We start from the raw sequence: 14,235 nt of genomic DNA on the forward strand, positions 1-14,235 counted from the left end.
TACGGTCCAGTTATTTCATTGCATATAGTGGAGACCTGACCGAATATAGAGCAAATGTATGCAACCGCAATTACTGGGTTTCAAAAAATTCCATTATCGCCTTCATTTGTTGCAACAAGAACCCACGCCGGGACATTTGCAACTCAAATCTGGGTCAGTGGAAACACAAGAAACATGCTTCAAAGAGATCTGAGTGAGAGCTAAAGGCCAAGTACCTTGCGCTTGTTGTGGTAAGCGATGTAAAGCACTGCTACCAGCACAGCTGTAGAGACAAGGTAGGCAAAGAAATGACTGCTTTCTGCCCCATCCTTCATACCAGATGGGTCATACAATGTTTTCTCTTCGGTTTCTTTATTGTTGGTATCCTCTCCTTCTGGATTGCCGTTATTGTGGCCCTCTCCTTCTGGGTTGCCGTTATTGTTGCCCTCTACTTCTGGTTTGGCCACACTGGGGTTCTCTGTTCTGTGTTTTCCTTCTGCCTTGTTGTTGGTGTCCTTTTCTTCTTTCTCTCCTGACTCTTTAATTGTTACAGTTTTAACTATAGTCATGGGTTTTTCTTTTGAAGCGATAGTCGCTGTTTTTGCAGGCTCATTATTGATTTTGTCATTCTTCTTCTCTGTTTCAGGGGGATTTTGCTGCACTTGATTATTCACTTTTGTATTTTTGTTGCCGTTTTCATCCCCATTCTCCGCTTCCTGACTTTTTATCTTTGTCCCTTGGTTAATTTCTCCAAGGTTTAGTTTGCTCGGTGTGGTCTGAACTGGTACTTTGGTACTTGGCTGTACTGTAGACTGTGCATCAGTTGTCCCCACTTCTGCATCATTTGCTGGAGTGCCAGCAACGCCTTCTTGATTTTTGTTGTCATCGTCTACTCCATTAGCTCCTTTTTGGTCCTTCACAACTGCACTGGATCCTGCTAATGGATCGACATCGGCTGGAGCCCCTGTAAATAAAAACAAAAATAAAATATAATTAGAAAGGCTGCACGGTGGTGCAGTGGTTAGCACTGGCGCCTCACAGCTAGAGGGTTGCAGGTTCGAATCCGGCTTGGGACCCTTCTGTGTGGAGTTTGCATGTTCTCCCCGTGTGAGCGTGGGTTTTCTCCGGGTACTCCGGTTTCCTCCCACAGTCCAAAGACATGCAGGTTAGGTTAATTGTTGACTCTAAATTGCCCGTAGGTGTGAATGTGAGCGTGAATGGTTGTCTGTCTCTATGTGTCAGCCCTGCGATGGACTGGCGACCTGTCCAGGGTGTACCCTGCCTTCGCCCAATGTCGGCTGGGATCGGCTCCAGCCCCCCCGCGACCCCTAACGGGATAAGCGGTTGCAGATGGATGGATAAAATATAATTAGAGTTTTTACCTGCTGAAGACAGGGCACGGGGACAATAACAGAACAATTAAGAGAATATAATGGCATGAATGCTGTCGTTGTGAATGTTTGAATTCTGCATTGATGACCTAGTCACATCTGCTTGCCTTTCCCTATTACGTTTCCATCTTTGTTTCCTCTGCAAACTTTTGAATATTAATTTCCTCTACTTGTCTGTTCTGTCCCACATGGTTAGTAATGTCCTCTGTCTTTTTCTTGTCAGCTTCCCCCGCTTGATTAAATAAGCCAAAGAACATTTCATTAGATGATTCGATTATATGATGTAAAGAGCATAAAATAAAGGCCAGAACATTAAGGTAGAGGAAGCAGCCTCCGCGCACTGGAAAACCACTTGGAAATATGAGAACTAGTTTGTTGTACAGGCTGAACGAGAACAAATGACAATACAAGTCATTATTTTTTTTTACAATTCACATAATTTCTAGTTGTTTTTTTTCATTTCTGAGGTTATTCATGACCATAGAGTGATACACATTATTTTTGAAATCTTGAGTCACAAAGAGATTTTATTTTGACAAAAACTTGCTTTTCTAATTTCATAAAATGTCTGTGGATAAGGGATATTAGTGCTGATTATAATACAGAAAGGGAGCCATCAAAAAATGTCAACCAATTGTACAGGTGTCAGAGCATGTCCCAGGTCTAACCATGTGACATATTGTGTCTCATACATAAGATTCATACACCTACAAGGCTGGATTAAATACCAGACAGAGCAGGGAACTGCCCCTGTGGGCCCCAGACGTCCCAGGGTTTCTGCATGTCATTTGGTCATGGTAATTTCATATTTGAAAATTTGTTAGGAAAAGGACAATATCAACCAAGTGTTCCTGGAACTGTCTGTATCAGTCCCGCCCCCACACGCTCTATATGAATGTGTGTGTGCACACTGAGCTGAGATGTTGTGTCCTGCCGAGAGTGGGGAGTCATCTTCAAGGTTTTTTTCAGGAACATCCTCATTAGACTGGCTACTTTTCATTACTTTACATTCTCCATATACAGTATACGCCACTTATGGGCTTAAAATTAATAAACAAATGAATGAATTATCTTTATTTACATTGCACTTTTTACAACAGAGCCATCTCTAAGATGCATTGCAATGCAAACACATACTAAAACAGGCACTGTTGTTCAAGTAAGGCTTGATTAATTTCTTTGAATAAGAGTGCATGTATGTTTCTATAAAACAATACATTAACCATCATTGTGGCATGTCTTGATAAACCTTACAGTGAAGGTGTCAATAATTAAATAAATAAATAAGGTCCGATGATTCTTAATTACAAGAATTATTAATAATTATTATTTTTATTATTATTAATGTAGTTAAAGTACATGTGATACAAGGATAGGTTCTTTATCAATAATATATCACTACCACAATTTTGTTCTATAATTATTCATTTCTTATATTATTTTATTTATTTCTGGTTTCAATATTTGTTTTAAAGACGTAAAGGAAAGGTTAATACACGTTGGAATTGAATTGTAAAATAAGCCTTTTGCTAGTAAAAATAAATCTTTAATAATAATTAAAACATTAACACATCAAAAAATAAAAGGTATAATACCTGGATAATTTTCTTATAATTTTTTTATTTTCATTGACTCATTATTATTATTATTATTATTATTATAATAATTAATATTTGTATTAATGTAGTTAAAGTACATTTGATACAAGGATAGGTTCATTATCAATAATATATCATTACCACATTTTTTTTCTATAATTATTCATTTCTTATATTATATTTTTTTCTGGTTTCAATATTTGTTTTAAAAACCAAAAGAAACGTTGGAATTGAATTGTAAAATACGTTTTTTGCTAATAAAAAGAAATCTTTAATAATAATTTTTAAAAAAGAGTGCTGTTTGTCTGGGTGTGTAATTAAGCTGCTATATATAGTCTTTTGTGTGCACACTGGGAACGTGTCCATAAACCGGTAGATGTGGATGTGGATGGGGGTGTGGCGTCTGAAAAGGACACATAGATCAGACTGTGTCTCTGACACAACAACCAGCACAAGGATCATGTGTTTCTGGCTTATTTCCATTTATTGAACTAATTAAAGTGTCAAACGCACTGATGTCATTCAACCTTACATTGATGACACTGACACAACCCTGTGTGGTGATTAGCTCATACTGTCTCAGTCGTGATCAAATAAGAAGCAACAGCGACAACTAGTTTAATTGGGATTAAGATATTATAAATAGCAAAATGACACATTAAAATCCACTCACCTCTGACCAAGCAGAAACACAGAAGCACCGTGAGTACCAGGAAAGACGTCCTCATTGTGTCCACACACTACTGACAATATACAAACTAAATCTACTGTATAATCTGTAGTCTGTCCTCCGGTGAGCTCACGAGACAATCCGCGTTGACTAATGCAGGTCGACAGGTTGGACGTTTTGGATTTAAGACCTCTGTTCCTGCTTCCGTGTACAAACAAACCTGCTCTTCTTCTGCAGAGGCAAACACAGCGGTGTGGTGTGGTTCACTGCCACCTAGAGGAGGAGTGAGGGTATTACAGGGCGCTGTTTAAAGGTCCCATATTATAAAAAAGTGAGATTTTTTTGTTTTTTTATTATAAAGCAGGCTTAAAGGGACTATTTGTAACTTTGTACGCGCATAAATGTAGCGGGTCGTCACACATGCGCGCTCGCATATGCGCGTTCGCATGTAGCCGCTGTACCCTCCTCCTCTGCCTGCTCACCTTCACTCAGACAGCTCAGCTCGCTCCACCTCTAGACGTGAACGCGCATTCACTACACACTGCAGAAGAGTAAGTTCAGCTCTGAGAATATCTAGTGAATTTACAGGGGACGTTTGTGCAGAAATATCTGCTGCAGCTCCTCCAGACCAACAGAGGTTTTCCGTGTCTTGTGAAGTGACGGAGCTCTACAGAGATTTACGTTGTCTTCTCGTTACCGACCGGGTGCCGGTGTCTCCTCTGCTCTCTCCGGCTGCGGGCGGAGAGAGCAGGGAGACACGCTGGAGAGCCCCGCTGCATCAGCCTGCACTTAGGCAGGAAAAGCCAACACTAGGATCAGATCTAAATCATGTTCATGGAGAGACCTTTGTCTGGTCAGCTAACATTACTGCCAAGCAGCTGAAATATAGAGTGATATTGTGGTTTTAGCTGACGTGTGTCGCCTCACTGTTTTGAGTGATGCTCGTTCAGGTATATTTAGAGCGAGCAAGCGTGAGCCTGACGCTGACTTTCGTTGATTTCACGGCCACAGGTGTCGCTGTTAAGAAGCATTTCTGAAAGTTACAAATAGTCCCTTTAAGTCCTATATAAATACTGTGAAAGTATCGAAACACTCAATCCACAGGGAAATACACACAGCCCGTATTCGGAAACGCTGCATTTGAAACAAGCTGTCAGGATTTCTGCCCATTCGTGATGTCACAAATATACAACATTTAGACCCTTTACGCAGTTTTTAAACGTAAACATTCTAAATGTGGCCCAGTTTATTCCTGGTTGCAGTGGATGTGAAAGTCATCAGCTGACAGGAAATACACATGGACCCAAGCTGTTGCCTAGCAACGCAATTCTGTTGCAATTCCGTTGCAATTCCGTCAAAATGTGCTAAAACAGAGCGTTTCAGACGGAGGGTAAATACAGGCATATTCAGGCTGACAGTATGAGGAAAATAAAGTTTTTTTTTAACATTACAGCATGTAAACATGTTCTAGTGGAATAACAAAATAAGAGTATGAACCTGAAAATGAGCATGATATGGGACTTTTACCATGGCAGTCATGTATGCAGGTTCAGGAGTACGACGGAGTATTAGGGCCACATTGAGGGAGGGGGGGGGGGGGGGGGGGGGGGGGGGGAATAGGAGATTTTGAGAATAAAGTCATTATATTACGAGAAAAAAGTCACAATATTACATAAAATTACTACTATTACTAATAGTAAGACTTTTTTTATCTTAAATGTATGACTTTATTCTCATATTCCGACTTTTTTCTCATAAACTTGTGATTTTATTCTCATAATATTATGACTTTTTTTCTCGTAAACTTATGACTTTATTCTCGTAATATTATGAATTTATTCTCAAAATCTCAGATTTCTTTATTTTTTTCCTTAATGTGGCCCTAATACTCCGTTGTACAGGAGGGCTAGGTTATAATTGAATGAAGAAATTTACTAAAAAGTTTGCCATAATCTTCGATGCTATTCCTTCTGGTGTGCCTATATGCTGTTCAGGGGCTATATATCAGCTTCAAGACAGAAATGGAACTAAATATTAAGACAATATCTTCTGCAAAAAACAAAAAGGCTAGTAAAACGTTTGTGCTCTCATTTTAATATTTTTACTTAAGTTACTATTATTTATTTATTTATATAAACAACTGGCATGTTTTGTGTTTTATGTTACTGTTTTTATTTATTAGTTTTATTTTATGTCTGTTTGTTTTTATTTATCCCTTTATTACCTATGTGTTGATTTAATTGCATTGTTGTATTTTGTATTGTATTGTATTGTATTGTATTGTATTGTATTGTATTGTATTGTTTACAAATCTAAAATAAAGTCTATTGAAAAAAAAATAATAATATGTGAATGAAGAAAGAATGAAGCTTCTTCGTGCTTTATTCTCTTCAAACTTTCTCAATAGTTACCATGTTGCCCCTCCAGCTGCCTTACACAACACACAGGGACTATCACCTTTCTTTGCTGGCATTCATGCAGGCTATCTGTTTGCTTGCTAAAGGCAGGACTATCCATCACACCTTTCTTTTGTGACAACGCGTGTGATGTTTCACTGAGAACAATGGGATAAGCAGGTAAATGTAGTGTTGAGTAAAAAAAAGATGCTTACTGGAAAATGAGACGTTTTCAACAGTAAAAGGAAACTTTTTAATTTGTAACTGACTTCAATTGTAGTTGAAATTTGATATAGACTGTGTCTAAAACTAACAAATTCACATTTTCAAGTTTCAATCAGATTCAAATGCCAACATTCAATGTAATTTATCTTATCACAACCATATTCAGTTGATAAGCGTTGCAGCTCTTGCATCATAATCTGGAAAATACCACTTCCATCCACCTTCCCAAACAATGGCTCCAATCGGGTGTAAATCCGGTGAACTCCCTGACCCTGAAACCCTGGATCTGGATCCACCAGTTTAGCAACAAGGAAGCCTCTGACCAAATTCCCTTATGCCAGTTAACCCGCATATCTTGCCACCAAATGCAAAGTAGCTTACTAGACAAGCTACAGCCATACATATTCACAGTAGTGCTGCAGTTATTGGGTTGAGAGTTACACTTAAAGTTACACATTTCAATGCATCAGCCCTACTATGTAAGTTTTATCGGACTTTAATAGTTGTAATCCACAGAAGACAATCCACAAATGTGTACCATGATCGACAAATATTTCATTATCCACAAAAATGTATTTTTGTATTTGTGTTGTGTTAAGTCACATCCACAAAAATACAGGGCGATTTGCAAATACTCGTAATTTACTCTGTAAAGACGTATTTTAATTCCACATCCGAATGTTATAGGTTACATTTAAAGTGATATATATATGCATTTATGCATCGATTTATACACGTGGAATGATATTTGCACATTTGTGGAACGCTTCCTGTGGGTTTGTAATTTCCCTCCTGTATGTTTGGAGATTTGTGTCCAATTTGTACCACAGAAGATACATTTGTAGATTGTCTTTTCTGGACTATTAAAGTCCAATAAAGCTTCCATACCATATGTGTCATCAAAATTCCCTTTACCGTTTATGACAACTTCCTTCACACATACCTGCACATATATCTGTACACGTCTCACAGAGTAAAACAATGCATGTTTGCTGATTGGAGCCAGATGACTTGAGCTCTTTGTCTCGGTGAAACTTAGCATTCAGTTAGTGAGAGGATAGGACTTTACTTTCATGACTGCGTTATTTACATTTATTTGAATGGCACATGTGGAAACAAAGGGAGACTAAATATTTATGCCAGATTCAGATACAGATACTTCTGCAGCCTATATGAGGCACACATCCTCCTATTGTACCCAGCTGACCTGAACTTGTAAAGGTAAAGAGAGCACTTGTGAAGAATTAAATGTTATATATATTTATGTTTTTCTAATGAACCCCAACAGGAGGAGTGGAGGAGATAACATCTGTGTTATTACTGCCACCCACAGGTTAGGTGCTGACATGATGATGGGAGTATTTACTCCACATGAGGCGGTTGTGTCAGTATTTGACCTTATCAGCAGATGGCAGTAGTGATATACAGAGCAATTGGGAAAAAAAACTGTGACAAAAGCACATGACTCCAGATTACTTTATGTGCATGTAATTGTGGGGCTTTGCAAAAACTATCAACCCATTATATCATCATATAATCACCTTCAAGCATATAAAATACCATAAAATAATTAGCATAAACTCACTAAACTTTACAGCTGATTACCAGAAGTGATACGTAACAATATTTTAGGGGATTAGATTTGAAGGTGTGCAGTAGCTTTAGAGATGAGATAATCAGCAACATGTTAATTGGAGGTGTTTTACATCTCAGCTGGGTGTGGGGTACCCGTGGGTTCTTGTAATGAATATGTCTTAATTGTGGCAGGCTATTTGACATTTGAAAAAGTCCGATGAGTCCCTCTCATTCTTGACACCCATTTGCATTTCCATCTTTAAGGTCAAACGGGTATGAATAATACATTAAGGAGGTTCTTAAGCTCACAGCCAGCCATACCTATCTTCACAAAGGCACCAGCTGAGTGTTGCTAAGCTCGGTGAATGTTACAGAAACAATCAATTAATATCACTTTGGGAAACCACATGCGAAGTAAATGCAGCTTCCTGTTATTAATGGGAATATAAGGTCACGAGTCAATGGAAGATATAGGATCAGCCTGTTAGTTTTATGTAGTCTACTTGATAATGTGATTTTATTGTGTGCATTTAGAGTAAACGGTGCTGTCGGGTGTGTTTCACTTATTTAAAGTGTTGCTCTTTTTTTAACAATTTTAGTGACTTATCAACTGATAGTTCTCGGTGCAATATTACTACACACTATCAAAGGGTTAACCTGGAATAAATTCAAGATCAAAGGAAGGCCCAGAAAAGAACCTTGGCAAGAGATTGGAAGAATTTAATGAGCAAAAATTAACATGTATTAAATCTGACCTCGTGCTTACATGGCAGATGTTGAGTGGAGCAGCAACCAGATACGTTATTAGAGATAAACAGTGGCATGTTGCCTTTTGAGTGGAGCATGGGAACTTTAAGATAACACACCTTTTTATTCCATTTCAAATAAAACTGAGTAGAATGCTTTAAAATCCTCCGTGCTCATGTTTTATGTATTACGCTTCATTGATCAGATTGTGTTGTAATAATAATGATATATTTCATGGGATTTCCTTCAATATGATAATACTTCAACAAGATAAAAAGAGGCATAAGCAGGAGAATGTATTTAATAAAAGAAGAAGCATTTGAAGCCATTCACTTGGGGGCTGAGTTTCATAATAAGGGTACTGTCTTAGGAGAATTGAACATTGCACTGGATGCATAGCCTTGAGGAGACAGATTTGCTGGCTGTTTTGACAACTCATTACCTATAATTTCACTGACGGATTGGTGAAGTGGCCCAGAGTCGGCAGCCGTGGCACCAGAGACTCTGTGGTTTGTGCCTGGAATGATGTAAGATATAGAGCAGCAAAGATTTATTATGGCTAATGATTGCTTAAAACAGAGCGGGGGGAGACTTGACAGTTTGGTGCCTCTGCGGGGCGAAACGGAAACACATCCTCAGTCCACCTGTCTGTAGTTTTAGGAGAAGCCTGTTTGAAAGAGAGGTAATGATAAATAATATCTGAGGAGTAAAATCCGAGATATTTCTGACAATATCCAGATCGTTATTGTGGCATCTAAGCTTGAAATCAATTAACCCAGACTCCCCCCTGTGTGCCTGGGGGTGCTGTCTACTCTCTGGAAACTTTTTTGGTTACATACACATATTGAATGATCCAATCAGCTCAAATACTGTTGAAAAGTAATATTTCCCAGCTCTGTAGATCTCCCTGTGGGTAAGATCTTGAGGAGAGGAGGTAGGGTGGGTGTCAGTGGGCTCGTCCAGGCCAGTCCCCCCCCCGCTGCTCTGACATAATTGGTCCATCCCTGGCACCACTCCTCATCTCCAAAGCCACCAAAAACTGTAACCTACCTTGTGTATTTTTCACTAATTGAAATGCCTAATGAGGTCCCAGGGGCTCCATCCCATTACCTCCGAGTTAATTAAAGCCTAAGCAGTGTGCCAAACGGTGAATAAAGATGCAGTAAAAGTGCAAGAGGAACAGGGAACCCGAGCAGGGTTCGGTGTGCTGGGATGGGGCTGACCTGCTTTTTTTTTGTCATTGTTGTGGGACGCTATATTCCGAGACGGAGCAGATGTCTAGTATTTTTTTATTTGTATTTTATTTATGACTTCAAATTTTGTTTCTCATTTTCCAGTGTGGTTAGCCTAATTCTGCTTTATTAAACATTAAACTCGCACAGTAAGGTTTTTATGAAAGCAGAACACAAGACTGAAAAAATGGCAGGTGTTAGGGACTTTTATGCAATTTCAGCTGTAATAAAATTATACTGCTCATTAAATCGACATTTGTAACACCTACAAAAGGCAGTTATCGACTTGTTATGCACTGTGGTCACTAGTCTGAGATATTAATTCCAAACCGCATTACCTTGTTAAAGAAACCTCTCTTTATTAAATGACAAAAACATGGGCTGACAAAATGTGAAAAAACAAAAAGAGACATTTCTTTTAAGAAACAATTTCAAATGTTTATTTAACATGTCAAAGAAAGGGGCACACACTCGTGAATTGAAAAGGGGGGCTGCAATTATTGGCCAGTACTATGACTTAAATTTAATACTAACATTAATCAGGTTTTGGCTAAAAAGAAAACATGTTTTTTGTTCCTTTTTGTTTTTATAAAGAAACTTTATGTACATTGGTTCTTTTATACAAGAGGTTCATTGGATAAATGCATCAAAAAAAAGAAACCAGTTCTGCAGTAAACTTTACAAAAAATACATTTTGTTTTCATTGAGAGATGTAGAAAAGGAGACAGTCAAATATTGACCAATAATATTTCTTCCTTTTCATTATTTAGAAAAAAAGCTGTTCTAATACCTATTTTAAAGAAAAGCAATATACAGCACAATAAATGGGGGGAAATCGCCATTGTGGATTCATTCGGATTGTTTAGTAACCAAGGAGAGGGGCTGCGACTGGAACAGGGCATGATGGGAGTGAAGGGCTGCCTGATGGAACGGGGAAGGAGGAGAGAGCATGGAGTGGTGCAGGGAGGTGAAGGGGATTGGCCGGGTGAGGATGGGTGTAGTCGGCTGGCTACCTGAAGTACCAATTGGGATGGAGAGGTGGGTATGGGAGGAGGAGGAGGAAGAGGAGGAGGAGGAAGAAGAGGATGTAGATCCAGAAGCCTTCCCAGCTAGGGAGAAGTGGTGGTGGTGCATGCGTCCCTCCGGTTTGGTGGTGAGCGACAGCGGCTGGGCCTGCTCGGAGTGAGTGGCGGCGGGGGCGGCCGGGGAGGCCAGGGCTGCAGAGGGAGTGGCCGGCGAGTCCAGCATGCTGCCGTGGGACGACGCCGGGCTGTCGCACATCTTCTCCGAGGGCAGGTACTGCACGCACTGCTTCTTGCTTCTTATCGAGAAGTCTAAGGGGGGATGGGAGAAACACAGGAGAAGTGAGGAAGCTGAATTATGGATCTGCTGCTGGCTTCAAATCTGGTTCATGTCCCTCAATGCTGCCGGTGACAGAAGTGATCGTCAAAAACAGTGAAGACGGTGGCAGTGAAAGTTGTGACATGTTCAAATCAACTCGAAAAAACACAGTGAAACATGATGTTAAACATATTCAGATGGTATGCGATCATGATGTTAAAAAAAAGAACATTACACGCTTCACCAAAATGTGCACTGAAGTGTGGAAAGATCTCTAATTTTGGGCACATTACGGTGGTCATTTGGTTGCACGGCAACAGACATACCTGCCACTATTAGCACTGAACCTCATAAGCTGCTTGTCAAAGTGTAGAAGCAGGGAAAGAAGTTAGTAAGTGTTAGTGAAGGAAAGAATCCATGCAGGAAAAAGGTAGATAAAAAATAATAGAATAAAGGTGCAGTGTTTCAAATAAAACCCTCACTGTTAGTTTCTAGAGTTATTATTTGTTATTCCAGTTTGTGAAAGGAGGAAAAGACCTCTTACCTTCTGGTTTTGAGTCGGGCTTATTGTCTCTCTTCCTCTTTTTCCGCTTTCCCTGCACAGATCAAACAATGCTGTTAAAAAAGTATTCATAGTGAAAGTAAACCACTTTACTGACATCGGTGAGATTACTATAATTAACTGAAAGTCATATTTGACTGAGCCTGGTGAGAAAGAAAATCTTGTTTCTAACTTCCTCATGATGATTGAAACGTGCTACTCACATAGTTGTCTCGTGCTGACCACCCTGGATAGAGCTGGGAGTGCAGTTGCCTCTCTTTTCTGGCCAGCTCGTAGTATTTGGCTTGTTCCTCTCTTGACAGGGAATGCCACTGTGGGCAAAGACAGAAGATATCAAAGGATTGCTAAACACACACACATATAGTTATAAACTCTTACGCACATCTGTGCTACTTACCCGTCTCCCAAGGATCTGGTTGATGGCGGCGCTCTCTTTCAGAGTGCACTCCGCCACTACTTTGGCTCTCATCTCCTTCATATACAGCATGAAAGCATTCAGAGGTTTCTTGATATGGGGCCTCTTGTCCTCCTCTTTCTTGGGAGCAACGGGGGATTTCCTGCTAATCCGAAACATTAAAAAATATGCCGTTAATAAGCCGTGAATGGCGGAGAGGTGCTGGTGAATTAGAGCGAACAAGGGGAAATATTGTGCAGCGACAACAGCAGGTTTTTGAAAATACTTTATTTTAAACGTTCTCTTACGCATGCATGGAGGGGCTCATGTCACAGGGCTCCTGTTTGATAGCCGGGGAGACGATGGCGGGATGGGGAATGCCAGTCTGGTGGAGGCCGTGCGGAGGCGGAGACACCATGTGAGGGGAGAAACGGCTGGACACCAAGCTGTGAGGGAGACAGGAGGCGACATTTTAACAGTCGGGTTTGAAACTCTTAGACCGGATGCAACATAAGCATGTGCGAATCCTCTGTTAACCTGACGAGAAAAAAGGTTCAGCTAACTTGGCACCTTCATAACCGCCCCGCCTCGCCCTCCGGATAAAATTCACCATGCCTACTGCGTCCGTCTAGACTAAATTCATACACACACAATGAGTTACATGCTCGCTTTTTGTTCAAATAAAGACTTTTTCAAAAGCCCCTTTATTCAGGAGTGGCTGGAGAAAAGTGGAGTGTGTTGTTACCATGACGACAGCATGGCCGTGACACCTGAAACCACTTTCCTTACCACGTTCCAGGGAGCGTTCTGACAGCCGTCCACACAGAACACCTTTACAAAAAAAGTGTCTTTCCAATTGTTAATACAATGGAGCATTGTAATGAACAAGGGGGGAATTAAGCTCCATATCCCTCTATCACACACGCTCGTTAAGGTTAGACTGGAAAATTCCTCTATTTTAACATGTCACACAGGCTGTCATGAGAGACAAAGCACAATATATAGCCTTGTGCTCGCAGTCATCAGCTTCACCTTATGATTCACGAACCCAGAGTTCACTTATATACACACAGAGGCTTATTTAACTGTCGCAAACACAACATTGGAGTCCAGGTTCACACAGAGATGGTTCAAAGCTTGTTTCAACTCCTCATTCAATATTTACTATCTCACTGAATATAAAATCTGATCTAGTAAAGTAAAGTAATGAAGTAGTAAAAAAAAAAAAGTGTAAATACATGAAGTCTAATGAAATATCTGTCATTAAGAACTTTGCTTTATTTTCCATTTTTTTCTTTATACCACTTAATAATTCATGCTGTGTAAACAAGGAGGTGCCATATCATCCCCTCGGTAATAAACCTATACCGACTAAATCTGTAAACATCCCACTTAGTCCCTGATGAATAACTCAACGCTGCTCCGAGCGATGGCACGCAGTCAAGCTCCACATTTTGAAAATAATGCTCCCATTAGCATTCACGCTATGCAGTCGTATTTATGTTACCTACAGTATGTTGCTGCCTTAAGATTTTATTCCTACTTTAATTCATATTTGCTTCTTTTTTTACTGCGTTATCACAATTTTAAATTTATATATTTTGATTAACAATGTCATTTCAAATTCATAATAAAGTTGAAATAGTGTAAAAACTTGTTAGGTGTGCTGCGATTGTTGTGAGTCGGTCTCCGGATTGAGCTACACATCCTATTGATCACAGAGACCCTTCTGAATATTTCATCTCGTACCAACACCGGAAGGCTCGCTACAAATCTTTCCAATTTTGGAAAGAGGGTCAGAGAGTTTAGTCTGATTGGACGTGTAGGTTCAGATGAGCTTTGATTTGTCGTTATCGATTCGCGGCCCTTTCATCTCTGCGGTGCGTGTGTGTGTGTGTGTGTGTGTGTTGTGGAGTGGCTCAGAACATTGGCCTGACCACAGAAGTTTAGCTCCGAGAGAAAAGACAGGAGAGGAGTGCTGAATGCCAATAACGCCTTCCCTCTATTTAAGAAGCTGAACTTGTCTGTGATAGACTCTGCAGTCCTGACACCGCTGCCTGCCCGTGATCTGACAATTTTGCCAGAAGTGGAAAGTGTGTTATTCAAAATAAGTGCTATTTCTGTA

General features: G+C 39.9%; 2 protein-coding genes across 4 annotated transcripts in view; both read right to left on the reverse strand.

Moving 5' to 3' along the window:
- tgoln2 (trans-golgi network protein 2) overlaps positions 1-3,869 on the reverse strand; it is a 6,359-nt gene extending 2,490 nt beyond the window's left edge. The window contains exons 1-2 of the mRNA XM_074638356.1: positions 3,642-3,869; positions 216-943 (exon numbers count right to left, since the gene is read on the reverse strand). Of these exons, the coding sequence (XP_074494457.1) occupies positions 216-943; positions 3,642-3,696 (783 nt within the window). The 5' untranslated portion in view covers positions 3,697-3,869. The remainder of the gene's footprint in view (positions 1-215; positions 944-3,641) is intronic.
- A 6,356-nt stretch (positions 3,870-10,225) lies between these two features.
- tcf7l1b (transcription factor 7 like 1b) overlaps positions 10,226-14,235 on the reverse strand; it is a 32,312-nt gene continuing 28,302 nt past the window's right edge. Inside the window, exons 8-12 of one of the 3 annotated variants that reach the window (XM_074638358.1) lie at positions 12,419-12,556; positions 12,114-12,273; positions 11,920-12,027; positions 11,699-11,750; positions 10,226-11,147 (exon numbers count right to left, since the gene is read on the reverse strand). In XM_074638358.1, the coding sequence (XP_074494459.1) occupies positions 10,663-11,147; positions 11,699-11,750; positions 11,920-12,027; positions 12,114-12,273; positions 12,419-12,556 (943 nt within the window). In that variant the 3' untranslated portion in view covers positions 10,226-10,662. Of the gene's footprint in view, positions 11,148-11,354; positions 11,510-11,698; positions 11,751-11,919; positions 12,028-12,113; positions 12,277-12,418; positions 12,557-14,235 lie in introns of those variants that run through there. The other 2 variants (XM_074638357.1, XM_074638359.1) reach the window with 2 other exon arrangements.

Source organism: Sebastes fasciatus, chromosome 6 (assembly GCF_043250625.1).
Source record: "Sebastes fasciatus isolate fSebFas1 chromosome 6, fSebFas1.pri, whole genome shotgun sequence".
NCBI lineage: Eukaryota > Metazoa > Chordata > Actinopteri > Perciformes > Sebastidae > Sebastes > Sebastes fasciatus.